General features: G+C 36.4%; 1 protein-coding gene across 1 annotated transcript in view; it reads right to left on the bottom strand.

Annotated features, from left to right (window-relative positions):
* The window catches only part of LOC119529774 (glutamyl aminopeptidase), a 92,223-nt gene that overhangs the window by 12,206 nt on the left and 63,078 nt on the right, over window positions 1-16,939 (bottom strand). The window contains exons 14-18 of the mRNA XM_037830468.1: window positions 11,796-11,946; window positions 10,790-10,863; window positions 10,583-10,687; window positions 10,326-10,496; window positions 4,094-4,234 (exon numbers count right to left, since the gene is read on the bottom strand). Of these exons, the coding sequence (XP_037686396.1) occupies window positions 4,094-4,234; window positions 10,326-10,496; window positions 10,583-10,687; window positions 10,790-10,863; window positions 11,796-11,946 (642 nt within the window). The remainder of the gene's footprint in view (window positions 1-4,093; window positions 4,235-10,325; window positions 10,497-10,582; window positions 10,688-10,789; window positions 10,864-11,795; window positions 11,947-16,939) is intronic.

Below are 16,939 nucleotides of genomic sequence, written 5' to 3'. Positions count from 1 at the left end.
GGTGAGTGCCGTCCCCCCAGGGCAGTTCTGGGCTGCTGGGCTGTGTTGGGAGGCTCCCAGTCTGCTCAAATGATGGCTGAATGGGGCTCTGTTAATTCACACTGCTCCCCCTTCCCAGCTCTGGGACATTCAGCTGAGGTTGCAGGGAAGGCTAATGTCCACGCCCAGTTTTGTGGTGTGTGCCTGTTATTTGAAGCACTTCCGTCACACTGGGTTGTCTGGGGCAGCTCTGGGCTATGGGGCTGGCGATGGGCAGGAGTGTTTCCTGTCCACCAGGATGGTGGCTGTGAGCGGACACCCCCCTTTTCTTGGGAAGTTGTGTTGTTTAGTGAATTTTCTCAGCCACTGGATTATTGCCTTTTGTCTCAGAGCTCTTTTATTTCTGCTCTTGACTTGACTTGCCCAAATTTCAATTCTTTGAAGCTTTCTGTATTGAGCTTCTTAGAGTAATTGTTTTAGAAAAAGCAAAAAGGATTTAAAAAAAAAAAAAAAAAAAAAAAAAAAAAAAAAAAAACGGCCCTCCTCAGAGATCTAATGGGTTATTGAAATGCTAATAGACAAAGCAACCAGGGCCATTAAGGAAAGGTGCCCTGGGCAGAGAGATCAGCCTTGCTTCGGGATTTGCATATGCGCCTCAAGGCCTGATCTCCGCCCTTCCCCTTTCTGTGTTCACCAGAACTCCAAAAATCCTCTGCTTTTACTTTGGAGCTTCTCGTGTTGTTTTCCTTCTATGCCCGTCTCCTCTCTGCTGGGCTGGCTGCTCTCAGAGTCTCTGGTGTCTGGCCTCAGTCTATCTATGGTTGGAGTTTGAATCAGTAGAATGAGTTTCCGATGAGAGCAGCCACTGCAATTCTCCCTTCTCCTTCCTGGAGCTGACAGCCCCTCCTCCCCCGGGACTGAGCCTGGCAGGGAGGGGCGCGGGTCCCCTGGCCGCAAAAACTTACAGATTTCGCTGATCTCAGCAGTTCCACGTTTTCATGAGTGTTGTATGAAGTATGCCCAAAGACAGATTGCTCTGTGGTGTCCAGTCCACGCAGTTCCTGGCTTTTTACCTACTTTCCTGGAGGAGTAACTAAAACATACAGCTCACCAGTCTGCCATCTTGCCCCGCCTCCTATAATTTTTATAATATTCTCTTTCTTCTTTTGTTCTTGGTGTCTAAAAATTAAAGGACTTATTTGGGAACTAGCAATGTCTAGATTGAATAAAGTGTGCAACTACTAGAATAAGAAATGTAAGAACAAAATATGCTCATTCCAAGATACCAATATCTTATAAAATGTAGAAAAGAAGGGAAAAATATGTCAATGTTCTTTACTATTGGTCACTTTTAAATTTGAAATAAGAACTTAATAATATATTAAATATTTCAAAAAATAGTTATAAAAATCATCTTCTTGGACTTAATATTTATATAAGTATTACTATGATGTCCAAAAGGAATTATTTTGATGCACACAAAACCTTTAATTAAGTGCTTATTAAATTATTTCATTTATGGTATAGCTTTTAAATGGTTTCAGTCATGTCCCATTGACTTAATTTTTCATCTACAATCATAAACTAACATCAAACTTTATCACACCATGCTATTGTCTTACTGGCTTCATTCAACTTCACAGTTTCATCTAAGAGTTTAGTGGAAGAAACATAAGCAAAGAATAATTTCTGAAGTGTCTTTGGGACTTTGTGGTTAAATCTCAAACTGGCAAGAACATTAATGTGTGGTCATCAGTCTTCATGAAAATCACAAGACAAAAGCTTTATTAAAAGGCAGCCTAATTATTTTAAGGTGAGAGTAAGTATTTGGCAATATGTGGATGAAGCTTGGCTTGTTTCTCTTTAATTTGTCTTATCCAATTATCATGGTGACATTCTACTTATTCAAACCAATCATAATTAATATCGGGTGTTTTTTTTTGTGTCAGGCATGTGCTTATCATACAGTTTTATGTTTGGGACCATGAGAATTAGACCATTAATCTATGAAGAAACATTAAAAGATGCAGTCTAGGGCTTTGGAACTAGCTCTGGGAATAATTTGTCAATTTATTTTTCTAGGAAAAAATGAGTTTATTATGTTTAATACATATATTTTAAGGCCAAATTATGACACAGAAAGATCTAATTTTTTCTACTTCTTAATTTTTAATAGGTATAACAATTAACTAACTAAAAATGAAATATATCACCCAGTAACTATTCAACTAGGCCTTGAGAAACACTCCATTTAATAAACAATAAAGGAGTGACATTTTAATATGCTAAATAGAACATTAGTTACTTATCTTTCCACAATAATTTAAAAGTAACCATGTGTCTCATCTATACAGATTTCTTGCAACATACAACAAAGTTAAAAAAAAAAAAAAGAAATAGTTTTCTGGTTTTTTATTACAACAAAATATACAGTACATGTCATTAGGCACACATCTTACAAAATGGAGTGTATTATCTCACATAATATTAACTATTACCCCTAGATAACAGCATATTCTCATAGCTAAACTTAATTTTAAACCAAGCATTTCATTGAAAAAATTATAAGCAGATGAACAAAGCATGTGCACACACACACACACACACACACACACAGAGGCCAATCTTTACAGAGATGGATGAGCAGTTACACTCAATAGTCACAAGAATAGAAACGGCAAAGCCCTGGTTCAGGGCTGGAGATATACTGTGGATCTCAAAAGGAAAAAAAAATGCAAATGAAAACAATGGTATGCCGGTCAGTTTTAGGGGAGAAAAGAGAAAATAAATAAAAGTTATTTTAGTTGACCTTTTTTAATAAGGCATTCATCGTTATTATCAACTATGCAATGAGGCTGACTGGGTAGAAAGAAGAGAGCAGGAGGGGTAACAGAGGCTGTTTCCTAGTGAGGAATTACAGATAGTAAATGTATTTTAGCCAATGTCTACACCTTCATTTGGAGTATATATAGCTTTTCTATTCCTTAGCAAATAAATAAAGTTTTAATGGAAATTACACTATATTTGGAGGATCAGGATCAAGAATAGCAATATTTCTTCTGCATAGGGCTGAAGAAATAAGAAGTTTGGAAACAAATCACTTCCCTTGATTTTGCTCTTTTCTTGTCCTTGCTAATCCCATTTTAAAACTGCTATTGCCTGGGAAATATAGTTCCCTTTTAAGCATTATTCAAAGAACCTGCAGTGGTTTGGAGCTGTTATGTATCCCAGAAAGGGCCATGTTCTTGTAATCTATTCCTGTGGGTGTAAGCCTATTGTGGGTGGGATCTAGCACAACTGGCAGGATTATGTTAATTTGCTTTATAACTGTGCCGGTTTGAATGTATTGTGTCCCCCAAATACCATTGTCTTTGTAGTCTTGTGGGGGCAGACGTTTTGGTGCTAGTTATATTTGCTTGGAATGTGCCCCACCCAGCTGTGGGTAATGATTTTGATCAGATGTTCCCATGGAGGCGTGGCCCCGCCCATTCATGGTGGGCCTTGATTGGTGGAGCTATATAAATGAGCTGACTGCGGTGGGGGGAGGGAACTGAGTGCAGCTGGGAGTGATGTTTTGAAGAGAAGCAAGCTTGCTGGAAAGGAACATCCTGGGAGAAAGCCGTTTTGAGGCCGGAGCTTTGGAGCAGACGCCAGCTGCCTTCCTAGCTAACAGAGGTTTTCCGGACACCATTGGCCATCCTCTGGTGAAGGTACCCGATTGCTGAGGTGTTACCTTGGACGTTTTGTGGCCTTAAGACTGTAACTGTGTAGCGAAATAAACCCCCGTTTTATAAAAGCCTATCCATCTCTGGTGTTTTGCATTCTGCATTAGCAAACTAGAACAATAACTAAACTAAAAACAATGCAATTAGGTTATATCTCTAGATCTCAGAATCCTACAGATCATTTGTGGACAATAAATTCTAGAAAAGGAATTGTGCCTAATACTAGTATATTGCTTCTCTGGAAGGAAAATACCATGGCCTTTTACTGTTGATAATATGGCATTTCAGGTAATATAGCTATCAGAGAAAGTATACCCAAGAAAATAAGAAAAAAACCTGTACATGATATCAAACAAAGAGAACAACAGACCATTATCTGATCATCCCACCTGTTGACTAGATATTCCCAGTTAAGCTGTATCCAATTCCAGGCCATGTTCTTCCCATAGCTGTTATATGAGATATACTGGATGACTGTAAACACATCCTGAGTTTTAATAAGGTTTGAGTCCTTGAGCATATCCAGATACCTAAGAAAAGCCAAACAGAAAAACAATTCAAAATGATATTTTATTGTTCACCCTTAACTAAATTTTGATAGAACATAGTTTCATTCCAGCAATTCAATTCTTGAAGCACTGATAAAGTTAATTACATATGAGAAATGATGAAAGACAATTAAAATTTTTCTACTATGTTTAACTATTTTTAAAGAATTACTTGTTGAAGGCTAGTGAAATTTAAACTATAGAAATGTTGAAAAATTATTTTCAAAGTACTACAAACAATAAAAAACAGAATTTTGACTATTAATTTAAAAATTAATGGCATTTATTGAATAGGAACTCTTCAGCCTCTTATCTACTATCTGACTGAATTAAAAAAAACCTAGCTAATAAATTAAGGGAAAGTATTTATACTCTTATTTTCTATGGGATAACAGTTAAACCTAATTTTCTCTTCCCCAGATTGCAAGAAGCAACCTTTTAATTTAACCTATATGGTTAGATTAGTTGGATATAATAATAGCATAACACAAATAAGTCCAAGGTAAATTATCAGATGGATAGATTTTATTAAATTTATGCCATGGCTGCACCTGAACTGTATTTCTAATCTAAGGCCTTACAAGTAGGTATTATTATTTAAAAAATGTTTGCAGATAAGACCAGCACATATTTTATTCACTATGAGGAAGGCACCTCAAAAATAGATGTCTACTGTTGATAGATCAGATTGGTTTTCACATTTTCCATGTCTTGTTGCCCCATGACTTTCTACCCATTGGCTCACTTCATTTAAATCTTTAGGGAGGTAAGAGATAATACCTAGAACAAAAGGATCACTGGTCATATTGAGTTGTGAGATAGTAGTTTAATAGAAGATATTTCTAAATTTTATGGTTTTATTAGTATATCAAGAGCCAGGCTAGCATACCTGACCATAGAGATTTACCCCATGTAAGACTGGAGAAAACTAGCCTTGGAGGGAATTCCATACCACATGGGAAACATCACTCCCTCCAGTCCCTAGAGACAAGTTCTAGAGTTCAGTATCTACCTTTGTGCTATGTCCAGCACGGCAAGGGACCATTAGTACATCCTAAGCAGATTAATGGGTTTGGGTAGTGCTCCTGGTTCCTTTGACTTATGAGTACTGTGTAGGTGGACCTAGAAGTTTCTTCAGTTTACCTATAAGGTGTAGGGATGCTGAGAGGGCTTCTGGGAAGATAAAAGCATCACACAGCACATATATTTCATGAACAGAGACAAACAATGGGTCAAAGAAGAAATCACAAGGAAAGTTAGGAAACATTTTGAGATGAATGAAAATGAAAACACTACATACCAAAACTCATGCAATGCAGCAAAGGCAATGCTGAGAGGGAAATTTATAGTTCTAAATGCTCACATTAAAAAAGAAGAAAGAGCACAAATCAGAGACCTAACCTCAAAACTGGAGGATCTAGAAAAAGAACAAACTAAGACCAAAATCAGCAGAAGGAAGGAAATAACAATGATTAGGGCAGAGCTAAATGAAATAGAGAATAAAGAATCAATAGAAAAAATCAACAAAACCAAAAGTTGATTCTTTGAAAAGATCAAGAAAATAAAAAAAACCTTTAGCTAGATTGACAAAGAAAAAAGAGAAAGAACACAAGTAACTAAACTCAGAAGTGAAAGGGTGGACATGATTACCAACCCCACAGAAGCATAAAGGAATATAAGATAATACTATGAACAACTGTACATCAAAAAATTAGACAGCCTAGATGAAATGGACAAATTCCTAGAAGCATACAAACTACTAACACTGACTTGAGAAGAAATAGAAGATCTCAACAAACCAAAGAGATTGAATCAGTACCAAAACCTCCCAAGAAAGAAAAGCCCAGGAACAAATTGCTTCAGGTGGAATTTAACCAAATATTGCAAGAAGAATTAATACCAATTCTACTCAAACTCTTCCAAAAAAATTGAAGAGGAGAGAACACTTCACAACTCACTCTGTGAGGCCAACACATCTCTCATACTAAAGCCAGATAAAGATAACACTGAATGCTATAAAAGAATAAAAAGAAAAGAATACTACAGAACAACATCCCTTATGAATATAGATACAAAAATCCTCAATAAAATATAGCAAACCAAATCCAACAGCACATCAAGATAATTATACACCATGATCAAGTGGGATTTATCCCAGGTATACAAGGGAGCTTAAACATGTGAAAATCAATAAGTACAATACACCACATTGACAGTATTAAGGACAAAAAAAATATGGACATGATCATCTAAATTAATGCAGAAAAGGCATTGACAAAATCTAATACCCATTCTTGACAAAAGCACTTAGAAAACTAGGAATGGAAGGAAACATCCTCAACATGATAAAGGGCATCCATGAAAAACATACAGCAAACACCATTCTCGATGGTGAAAGACTAGCAACTTTCCCTCTGAGATCAAGAAAAAGACCAGGATGCCCACTGTCACCACTATGATTCGGTGTTGCACTGGAAGTTCTAGCCAGAGCAGTTTGGCAAGAAAAAGAAATTAAAGGCATCCAAATTGGAAAGGAAGAAGTTAAACTTTCCCTATTTGCAGAAAACATGATACTATATGCAAAAAATCCTGGAAAATCCACAACAATGCTCCAAGAGCTTATTAACAAACAGCAAAGGAGCAGGGTATGAGATCAACACCCAAAACCCAGTAGTGTTTCTATACACTAGCAATGAACAATCTGAAGAAGAAATCAAGAAAAAAATTCCATTTACAATAGCAACTAAAAGAATCAAATATCTAGGATAAATCAAATCAAGGATTTAAAGGATTGGTACACAGAAAAACAAAAACATTGATGAAAGAAATCAAAGAAGACCTACATAAATGGATGGACATTCTGTGTTCATGGACTGGAAAACTAAATATTGTTAGATGTCAATCCTTCCCAATGCAGTTTATAGATTCAACGCAATCCCAATTAAAATTTCAACAGCTTTCTTTGCAGAAATGGAAAAGCCAACCATCACCTTTATTTGGAAGGGTAAGGGGCCCCAAGTAGCCAAAAACATCTTGCAAAAGAAGAACAAAGTTGGAGGACTCACACTTCTTGATCTTAAAACTTATTGCAAAGCCACTGTAATCAAAACCACATGGTTCCGGCACAAAGACACGCATATAAGACAATGGAAGAGAATTGAGAGTTCAGAAATATTTTTTTGCCATCTTACTTTTGACAAGGGTGCCAAATCCACTCAACTGGGAAAGAATAGTCTGTTCAACAAATGTTTCTGGGAAAATTGGATGTCCATATGCAAAAGATACAAAAATGAACTCAAAATGGATCAAAGACTAAATATAAGAAACAGAACTATAAAACTCCTAGAAGAAAACATAGGGGAGCATCTTTAGGACTTTGAATTAAGTTATGGTTTCTTAGACTTTACAACCAAATAATAAACAACAAAAGAAAAAACTACACAAATGGGACCTCATCAAAATTTAAAACTTTTGTGCATCAAAGGACTTAACCATGAAAATAAAAAGACAACCTACAAAAGGTAGAAAATATTTGGAAACCATATATATGATGAAGGCTTAATATCCAGAATAAAGAAATCTTTCAAGTCAACAATAAAATACAAACAACCTAATTAAAAAATAGACAAAATACTTGAATAGACATTTTCCAAAGAAGATATACAAGTGGCTAAAAAGCAAGTGAAAAGATGCTCAACATTCTTAGCCAGTAGGGCAATGCAAATCGAAACCACAATGAGATACTGTTTCACACCCATTAGAATGGCTACCATTTAAAAAAAAAAAACAACAGAAAATTACAAGTGGGGAGGACGTGGAAAATAGGAACACTCTTATTGCTGGCAGGAATGTAAAATGGTGCAGCTGCTGTGGAAGACGGTTCAGCAGTTCTTCAGAAAGTTAAGTATGGAATTACCATAATGACCTGCCAATTCCATTTCTAGATATATACCCCAAAGAGCTGAAAGTGGGGACTTGAACAGATATTTTCATGCTGATATTCATAGTGGAATTATTCACAATTGCCAAAAGATGGAAGCAACCCAAGTGTCCATCAACTGATGAATGGCTAAATAAAATGTGCTATATACATACAATAGGATATTATTCAGCTGTAAAAAGCGCCAAAGTTCTGATATATCCAACAATATTGTTGAACCTTGAATACATCATTTTGATAAAATAAGCCAGACACAAAAGGACAAATACTGTATGATCTCACTGATATGAAATAATTAGCATAAGCAAACTCATAGAGTCAGAAAGTAGAATATGGGTCTCCAGGGGTGTGGTGGGGATAAGAAACAGTTAGTTAATGCTTCTATTTGTGTTGATGGAAAGGTTTCGGGAATGGATGGTGGTGATGGTAGCACAACATTGTGAATGTTATTAAGAGGACTGAATTATATATTTGAATGTGGTTAAAAGGGGAAATTTTAGGTTGTACATATGGTAGCAGAATAAAACTTTTTTAAAAAACCACAGAGGACTGTACAGCACAGTGAACCCCATTGTGAACAATGGACTATAGGTAATAGTACAATTATAAAAATATTCTCTCATGAATTGTAACAAATGTACCACACTAATGCAAGGTGTTAATAATAGGGTGATATATGGGAACTCTGTATTTTATGCATGATTTTTATGTAAACCTACAATTTCTCTCATAAAAAATGCAAAAAGAAAAAAGAATCACTGCTCTCCCGAATCCTGAGATTTAGATCCTGATGTAGAGCATATGGTTTCAGTCCACCAGATAGGAGAGGTTTGCTGGGTCCCCATTTGGCATGCTAGGGTTGATGGGCAGGAGCAGGCAGGAGTCATCTACTGGTGTGCTTGTGGGTCAGAGCTGGTGAGTAGGAAGCCACCCTGTGGGGTGCCAACAAACATTACAAGATGGTGAGCATCCTGCCTGCCATTGGCATCTACATGATAGGAGCAGGAAGAAGAACACAGTGGAATCAGGAAGAAAAGTTCCCTTCTCCGCTATACCTTGAAATATCCTGCAACACCTTCAACAGACAAAGCCTAACACTGATCAGATGGCAACAAAGAAATGTTTACAGTGTGGGGTCCAAGTGACAAAACAGAATAAAGGAGGGTAGATTTAGAGCTGAAAGGCAATATGTTGATAACTTGCACACTAAGAGAGAATGCAGAAGACATTTTATTATAGCATATATTCTCCTGCGTTGTAATTTACTGTTTACATTTTGCCTCTCCCAAGGGCAAATATCATGTCTTATCCATTATTATTCCCAGAATGTATATACTTCTACATAGAAAGACCACCATAAGTGTTGGTTAAATGTATGAAGTGAACGATCCAGAAGCCATAACTAAGCAAAAAATGCATTAGGGCAGAAGCTAGTCCACACAGGGTGGAGAAAGAGCAGATAGGCTTCGAGTGGTCTGTGTACCTTCTGAGTGGAATGTAAACACAATTGTGTGTGCACATTGTGGCAGACACTCCTCTTTCTCCACTGACAGGGTCCAGTTTTGTTCAGGTTTCATTAGGTCTTCTTGATCCTAGGGAAGATAGACCCCTGACCCAGCCCTGGGGAAGCATGACTGGCCCAAATCAGTCGAAGGAAATCAAGTTCATTTTAGTCAGTGAATGAGCAAGTAGTAGACATGTGACCAGTTCTAGATCATGAGGGTAAGCAGAGATCATTGTCTGCCTGGTATAAAAGACAGAGCCTTAAAAGAAGAAACTCTTTTGTTCCTGTTCTTACTCCATTGAACATGTTTGTGTGAATACACACCAGAAGCCATGAGACAGCCAACATTTTGAGGATGGCAGAACAGATCTAAAAAGAGCTTGAGTCAACGATGAAAACTTTAAGCCACTGCACAAAACTGGAATCTGCCTACCTGCAGAATTTTTTCATGAGATTACATTTCTTTATTGTTTAAACTACTCTTACATGGATATTTTGTTTCTTGCAGGGAAAATAATTTTGAATGGATTTTTGGGAAAGGATATCGTCCTTCCATTAAATTTTTAAAGGAACAGTGACGCTTAAACCTTAAATACTTTCATCTAAGTTAAATAAAAGCTCCACTTTACCTTGAAAGAAGAGTGATATTTTTCACTGATGCTAATCCATAGAGCAGTTTTTCTTTTTCTTGAGCCAATGAAGTTTTCTGGTATTGCTCAAAAGTGTAGTTCCATGAAGCCTCATCTCCAGAGTTCTGCATCCCATATCGATATACCAGAAGCCTGAGATTTACAGGAAGACTAGAGAAGAAACAGTGTTACAGATTCCCATTACTCATTGCTCCAGCTTAAGGTCTTCTAAAAATGAAAACATGATGAATAGTCACCTTATATTTCCACGTAGCCACTGCTGAAATAACTGGGATGCACTGTTCAAAGCTTCTGGGTCTCTCATCTTGCACGCGAGCCCTAACACAGAGGCACGGAGTAACCTTAGAAAACAAACAAGCACAGAGCTTGGGCCAGGAACACTTTTCAACAGGCCTTAAAACACAAACAAATGTTAATGAATATTAGTTTTAAAAGATAATGACTTTTTGAGGTGGTCTCCAGTATCTTCCCATGTCAGAGAATCTGCAATGGGCTTCACTTGACCTTGGAAGTATTCCTGAAATAAAGCATCATGTAAAATGAATAATAATTTACTATTTATCAGCATCTCCCATTTGTTATAATCTTAGGGCCCCCTATTGCTATCTTAACTTTTCTGTTAGTTCAGAGAACTCTGGGTCAGTCCTTAGGAAAGGGATGTATTCAGGTCTTATCACATTGCAATTTTGTTTCAGTCCTAAAGATATGAACCATCCTGGCCCCTTTCAACTTACATTTCTTAGTCAACATATGTAATAGAATAACACCTGACATACTTCCTGCATTAAGAAAGTTCAAAGAATTGATGAAATAATAATAGTAATTAATATTTGTATATTGCCTAAGGATTTACAAAGAACTTTTATTTTATTTGCTCCTCAGTATCCCATTAACGTAATTAGGCAAGTGCTCGCATTCCTATTTTACAAAGGATATTAAGGCTTACAAATATGAAACCTCTTATCCAAGTCCTTTCATTCAGTAAGTGGAAGAGCTAGAGATTTGAATCCAAAATTTGTCTAAAATTGTAAGGGTCATGCTACAGAAATTACAAAGCAAAGAACAGTATTTAGAATGTCTATCTTATAATAAAATCTCTCATTTATGGAAATTTACACCTTATCAATGTAAAATAAGATCCAGTCAATATCTATTTACAAAATGTTGTCTTATTTTAAATAAAAAATATTAATTATCTTATTCCTTCTAACACTAAGATAACTTCAAGTGGTATACTGAATCACAACTACTGATACGCTACAAGTGGAAAAAGAAAAGGTAACATCTCTTGCTTTGATTAGTTGAGTCACTGCATTTTTCTTGGATTTCACTTGGCAGGCAGATACACCTTCATGTTCCCTCAGGAGCTAGCTCCTTCTCTCAGAAAACTTCCTATTCTTCTAATGGATAAACATTTACTTTCATAAGATATCATGACATTATCATCACCTCAATCATAGGATACAGCTCTTTATCATCTTCAAACATGTTAATGATGTAGGTTATAGCTGAAATGACTCTCTGCCATGGCAAAAAATCCTCTTCCATTTTGAGATACCTGGTCAAGTTCAGAGCCACCTTATAATCAAGAAGTTCAGCTCTGAGAGGAAAAACACACACAGTTAATTAAAACAATAAACTACACTTTCGATTTGACTGAAAGTACTACTAGGGGGATCACAGCATGAATATTAATGAGAATTCTTCTATCAAACAATCAAGGAAATGCATTTATTGTTGAGGGCCAATCAAAAATGTCTGTTCACAATGATACATTAGCACATGCTACCGTCAACAGTAAGGAGGAAGATAGAACATTAAGATGTACATTTAAAAAATCATTACAGCAAAATTGCAGCTAAAACAAAAGCTATTTTAGCTGTGCAGTTAATGTTGATGAATCGTAACTTTTAAATTTTAGGTTCACTGGCTGGTTATAATATATAAATGCATCAGTATAAATGTATCATACTGAAATTATTTATATTTGCATATTAAGAGGAAACATAAACAGAAGTTCTCAGTAAATCATGAATGTGTAAAACATTCAAAATGAACTTATATTTTACACTAAAACATCTCCTTTTTATATACTTCCCAATTATCTTGGTAAATAAAAAAATAGATTTTTTTCTTTCAGAAATTAAAAAGATACTATTGACATTTCAAAGGTTAAAGAAATCACCCCCCCCCCACTTATAAATGATTCTAGAACCTTTTAAAATCATGTTCTCAGGAGTCTGTTATGCTTCAATTTTTAGCCTAGCTTTTGGAAAGAATCTTAGATGGAAATCCTGTCTTTTCAAAATACATAATGGAAGTTTAATTTTTTAATTATTGCATTTAGGAATATTAATACATTGAGGGGCATAATGTTTAAGGGCATTTTTGAATGAAGAATAAAATAATTTTGTCTTGATTTCTCTCTATAGTACTAGATTAAGAATTTGATTAGAGGATGAGCTCTATCTATTGCAGAGATAGTTAAGAATAAAAATATTTGACATCATATAATTTGTACTAATTAGGTATGATACCAAGTTTGTTTTCAATTTTGAGAGCTGATCTCTCTGTTTTCTCAGTTCCTGATCTTCTGTTGAAGAATTTGTTTTAGGGCATATAGCCTCCCTCCATAAAAGTATAAACAAGATCGAGAAAGGGAGTATTTTTATGTGAGAATGTTTGTTAGGTAAAAAATGGTAGAATCTTGTGTTGCATTTTAAACTTAACTGAGAATTTTCTAACTTTAATGATTCTTTATTCTCCCGGGTAGACAGAGCAAAACCTATGTCCAGTCAGTATTTTCTTAGGAAACTTAAAAGAATAATTGTTACTCTGAGGAACAAATTAGAGAAGAGACTAATGAAAGCTTAGGAAGAGTAACCAAATTCTTTGGCTAGAAGCCAAGTGGGCTGCAGAGTTTAGTAGGTGAAAAGATTAAGGGGAATGGGGCTTCTTACAAAGCCAGCAGAATCAGCTAACTGTGTAGCACCAATAGAAGTAAGGAGGAAATCCAACAATCCAAAGTTTAGTAGCTCTGACTAAATACCATTTATTATGCCCTATTTGTCTTGAAAATCAGTATCCAATTATAGTTCCTTATTTTTCTAATACATTTGATAGCCACGCGATAGTTCTACTTTGGTATCACTTTTTTTCCCATAAGTCTGAGTCACAAGGTCAAAACACTGGACTGGGAGTGATTTTTGGCTGGTTGATACTACAAGGATAATATTTTGGGATTAAGCTGATGCATAGTCTATCCCTCAGAAATCATGTTACTCTGCAGCTCCTACCCACTGAATCAGTGGCATCTGGTACCTCAGAGTAAGAACAGTATCATTTAGAACCATGATCCTCAAATTTCAGCATGCATCAGCATCACCTGGAAGGTTTAATACACATACCCTTCGGCCTTACTCCCAGAGTTTCTGATTCAATGGGTGTAAGGTAGGGACAGGGAGTTTGCATTTCTAACAAGTTCCTCGGCAATGCTGACACTGCTGGTAGGTCACCACATCTTGAAAACCACTGATTTTTAGAACAAATGTATTTGTAGGGCTCTGCCCAGATTCCCTTAGAGTGCTATGTTGGCTCCAGAGGATAGCTGTTGGCCAAACACAGCTCTCTTGCCTAAGAGTTTATGCAACCTCAGTCCTCCCCATTGACTGCTTCCCTCAATCTGGACCAACTCTGTGGAATCTGAGAAAGCTAGACTCCAGCTGAGACCACATTCTTGCTCAGCTTTCCCCCCTGACCTATCCTGCATCTCTCATTCCCTGTCTCCTGAGAGTACTCTCTTAATAAACCACTTGTACAAGAACCCCCATTTCAGACTCTGTTTCTAGGTAATCCATCCTAAGACACATTCATACTCAACTTTGGTTCTCAAACTTGATTTGTTAAGTCCACAGACAACCAACAGTTCTGAAAGTCAGACTTTGTTGACATTTTCTTTATTCTTTCCTCTCAATCTGAAGAACTCCATTTAGCATTGCTTGTAGGGCAGGAAGAGTGGTGATGAACTCCCTCAGCTTTTGTTTATCTTAGAATGTCTTAATCTCTCCCTCATTTTTGAAAGAAAGTCTCACCAGATATAAAATTTTTGGTTGGCAGTTGTTTTCTTTCAGCACTTTTAGTATTTCAACCCATTGCCTTCTTGCCTCCATGGTTTCTGATAAGACATAGGCACTCAATCTAATTGGGACTCCTTGGTACATAACACGTTGCTTTTCTCTTACAGCTTTAAGAACTTGCTCCTTGCTCTTTGCAGTCCAAAGTTTGATTAGTATGTGATGGAGTGCATTTTTCTTCACATTTATCCTGTTGGTGTTCTCTAAGCTTCTTGGATGTACATTTTCATATCTTTTGCTAATTTTGGGAAGTTTTCTATCATTATTTCTTTGACTATTCCTTCTGCCCTTTTCTCTCTTTCATTTCCTTCTGGGACTCCCATAATGCATACATCAGTATTCTTGATGGTATCCCAGAGATCTCTCAAGCTAGTTTCATTTTTTATAATTCTTTTCCCTTTATGCTTCTGAGCTTGACTCACTTCAGTTGTTTTGTCTTTGAGTTCACTGATTTTTTTCTTTTGCCAACTCCAATATGCTGTTGAAATCCTAGGAATTTTTCATTTCAGTTATTGTGGTTTTCAACTCCAGTAGTTCTGTTTGGTTCCTTTTCAAAATGTCTTTCTCTTTATTATGATTCTCTATTGTTCATTCATTGTTTTCCTGATTTCCTTTAGTTCTTTCTCTGTTTTCCTTCATCTCCTTGACCATGTTGAAGACCAATTTTTTAGCATCTTTGTCCAGTATGTCCATAGTTTGATCTTCATTGGTGTTTTCTGGATTTTTATCCTTTGAAGGAAGCATGTCCCTTCTGACCCCTTGACTTCAAACTTTTAGCCTCCAGAACTGAGACAATAGATTTCTGTTATTTTATGCTACCCAGTTTGAAGTACTTTGTTACGGCAGCCCTGGGAAACTAAGAAGTGTGCCCAGCTGGATATTCCATCCAGGGCTAATAAGAGAACTAGCTCTTCAGACTGGGTTTGAAGAGACAGAAGGAATAAAAAATGCATTTATTTGCAGATGCACCCTTTTATTCCAGCTTATTAAACAGAATGGTTATACTTCTTTTTGAACACCTGAGTAGGAATATGTAAATTCTAATCTGACCACACATTTACTTATTTGTCTACATGTTTCTGCTTTTTTCCCCCCTTAAAGTTTCAAATCGGTCTGGTCATGGACTTCATCAACTTTAGTGGAGTCTGCCTTTTCTGACGCCTATTTTCCTCATATGTTGCAGAAAGAAATTTAGATCAGGTGGTATCTCAGGTGTTTTGCAGATCTATTGTTGTGTGATACTACATATTTTTTGTTTTCCCAATTTTTTTTCACTTTCTCCCTTGCTGCAACTCTTCACAATTTTATGGGGCTATGGCCAAGGAGCTGAGCAAATGCAAGAGTCTTTCAATTGTGTGAATTATTTGCTTGATCACAGTTCCTCAGAAAGAGTTGTTCAAGAGGCGTTCACTTCATCTTAGAGCGAAAAGCAATGACTGCATTATGTACTGAGATGAGAATTAAACTATGGAGATATTGCAGTTCTGTGTAGTTTCTAACAACCGAGATACCAAACTTTGGAAAAGGTAACAGTGCATTCACAGTGGCATTTTCCAGAAAAAATATCTAAATGGTTCTATTATGTTTTAAAATAGTTTTTGAACATCTTCTTTTACCACTTACTTTCCCAGGTCCTAGAATAGTACCTGGTATATAGTAGGTACTCAATAAATACTAAATATTTATTGCTGTGACAGAATGAAACGAATTTGTCTACTACATATCTGGGAAATTAAACTTGAAGATTCACTAAAGAATCATATTGTCTAGTAACTACAAAATGGATCTAAGTTACAGACTCAGAACAGCTTTACTAAATGGATCTTTCTTGGTATTAATCAACGGTGGATGCATTTAGGGTGAGTCAATAATTATAAACTACATTCTTCCATTAATTCTTGAATCACATCATCATTATCAAGGATGGTGGTTTGGCACTACATGTACTCCAGAAAAACATGTTCTTAAATTTAATCCATTCCTGTAGGTGTGAACCCATTGTAAGTAGAATTTTTTGATGAGGTTCCTTCAATTAAGGTGTAACCCAATTAAATCAGGATGGGTCTTAATCCTGTTACTGGAGTCCTTTATAGGTGGAATGAAATCAGACAGATAGAGAGAAAGCCACAGGAAGCAAGAAACTGAAGGTCAGCAGAAACCAGAAGAGAAGTGAGAGGTCAGGAGAGGTCGCCACATGCATTTCCACGTGACAGAAGAACCCAGGACCGAGCCAGCCACAGAATACCGTCTTTGGCAGAAAAGCATCACCTTGATGACACCTTGATTTGGACTTTTCCTTGCCTCAAAATTATGAGTCAATAAATCCCTATTGAATAAGCCAACCCAGTGCATGGTATTTGCTTGAGCAGCCAAGAAAACTAAAACATCAAGTACTATGGTTCATTGAGTACTCTCTAAAAGTCAGATAATCTTTTGGGAGGTTTATATGCATTATCTCAT

This window comes from Choloepus didactylus, chromosome 3 (genome assembly GCF_015220235.1).
Source record: "Choloepus didactylus isolate mChoDid1 chromosome 3, mChoDid1.pri, whole genome shotgun sequence".
NCBI lineage: Eukaryota > Metazoa > Chordata > Mammalia > Pilosa > Megalonychidae > Choloepus > Choloepus didactylus.
Note: the sequence above shows the minus strand (reverse complement) of the source record. Positions and strands in the feature narration are given on the sequence as shown.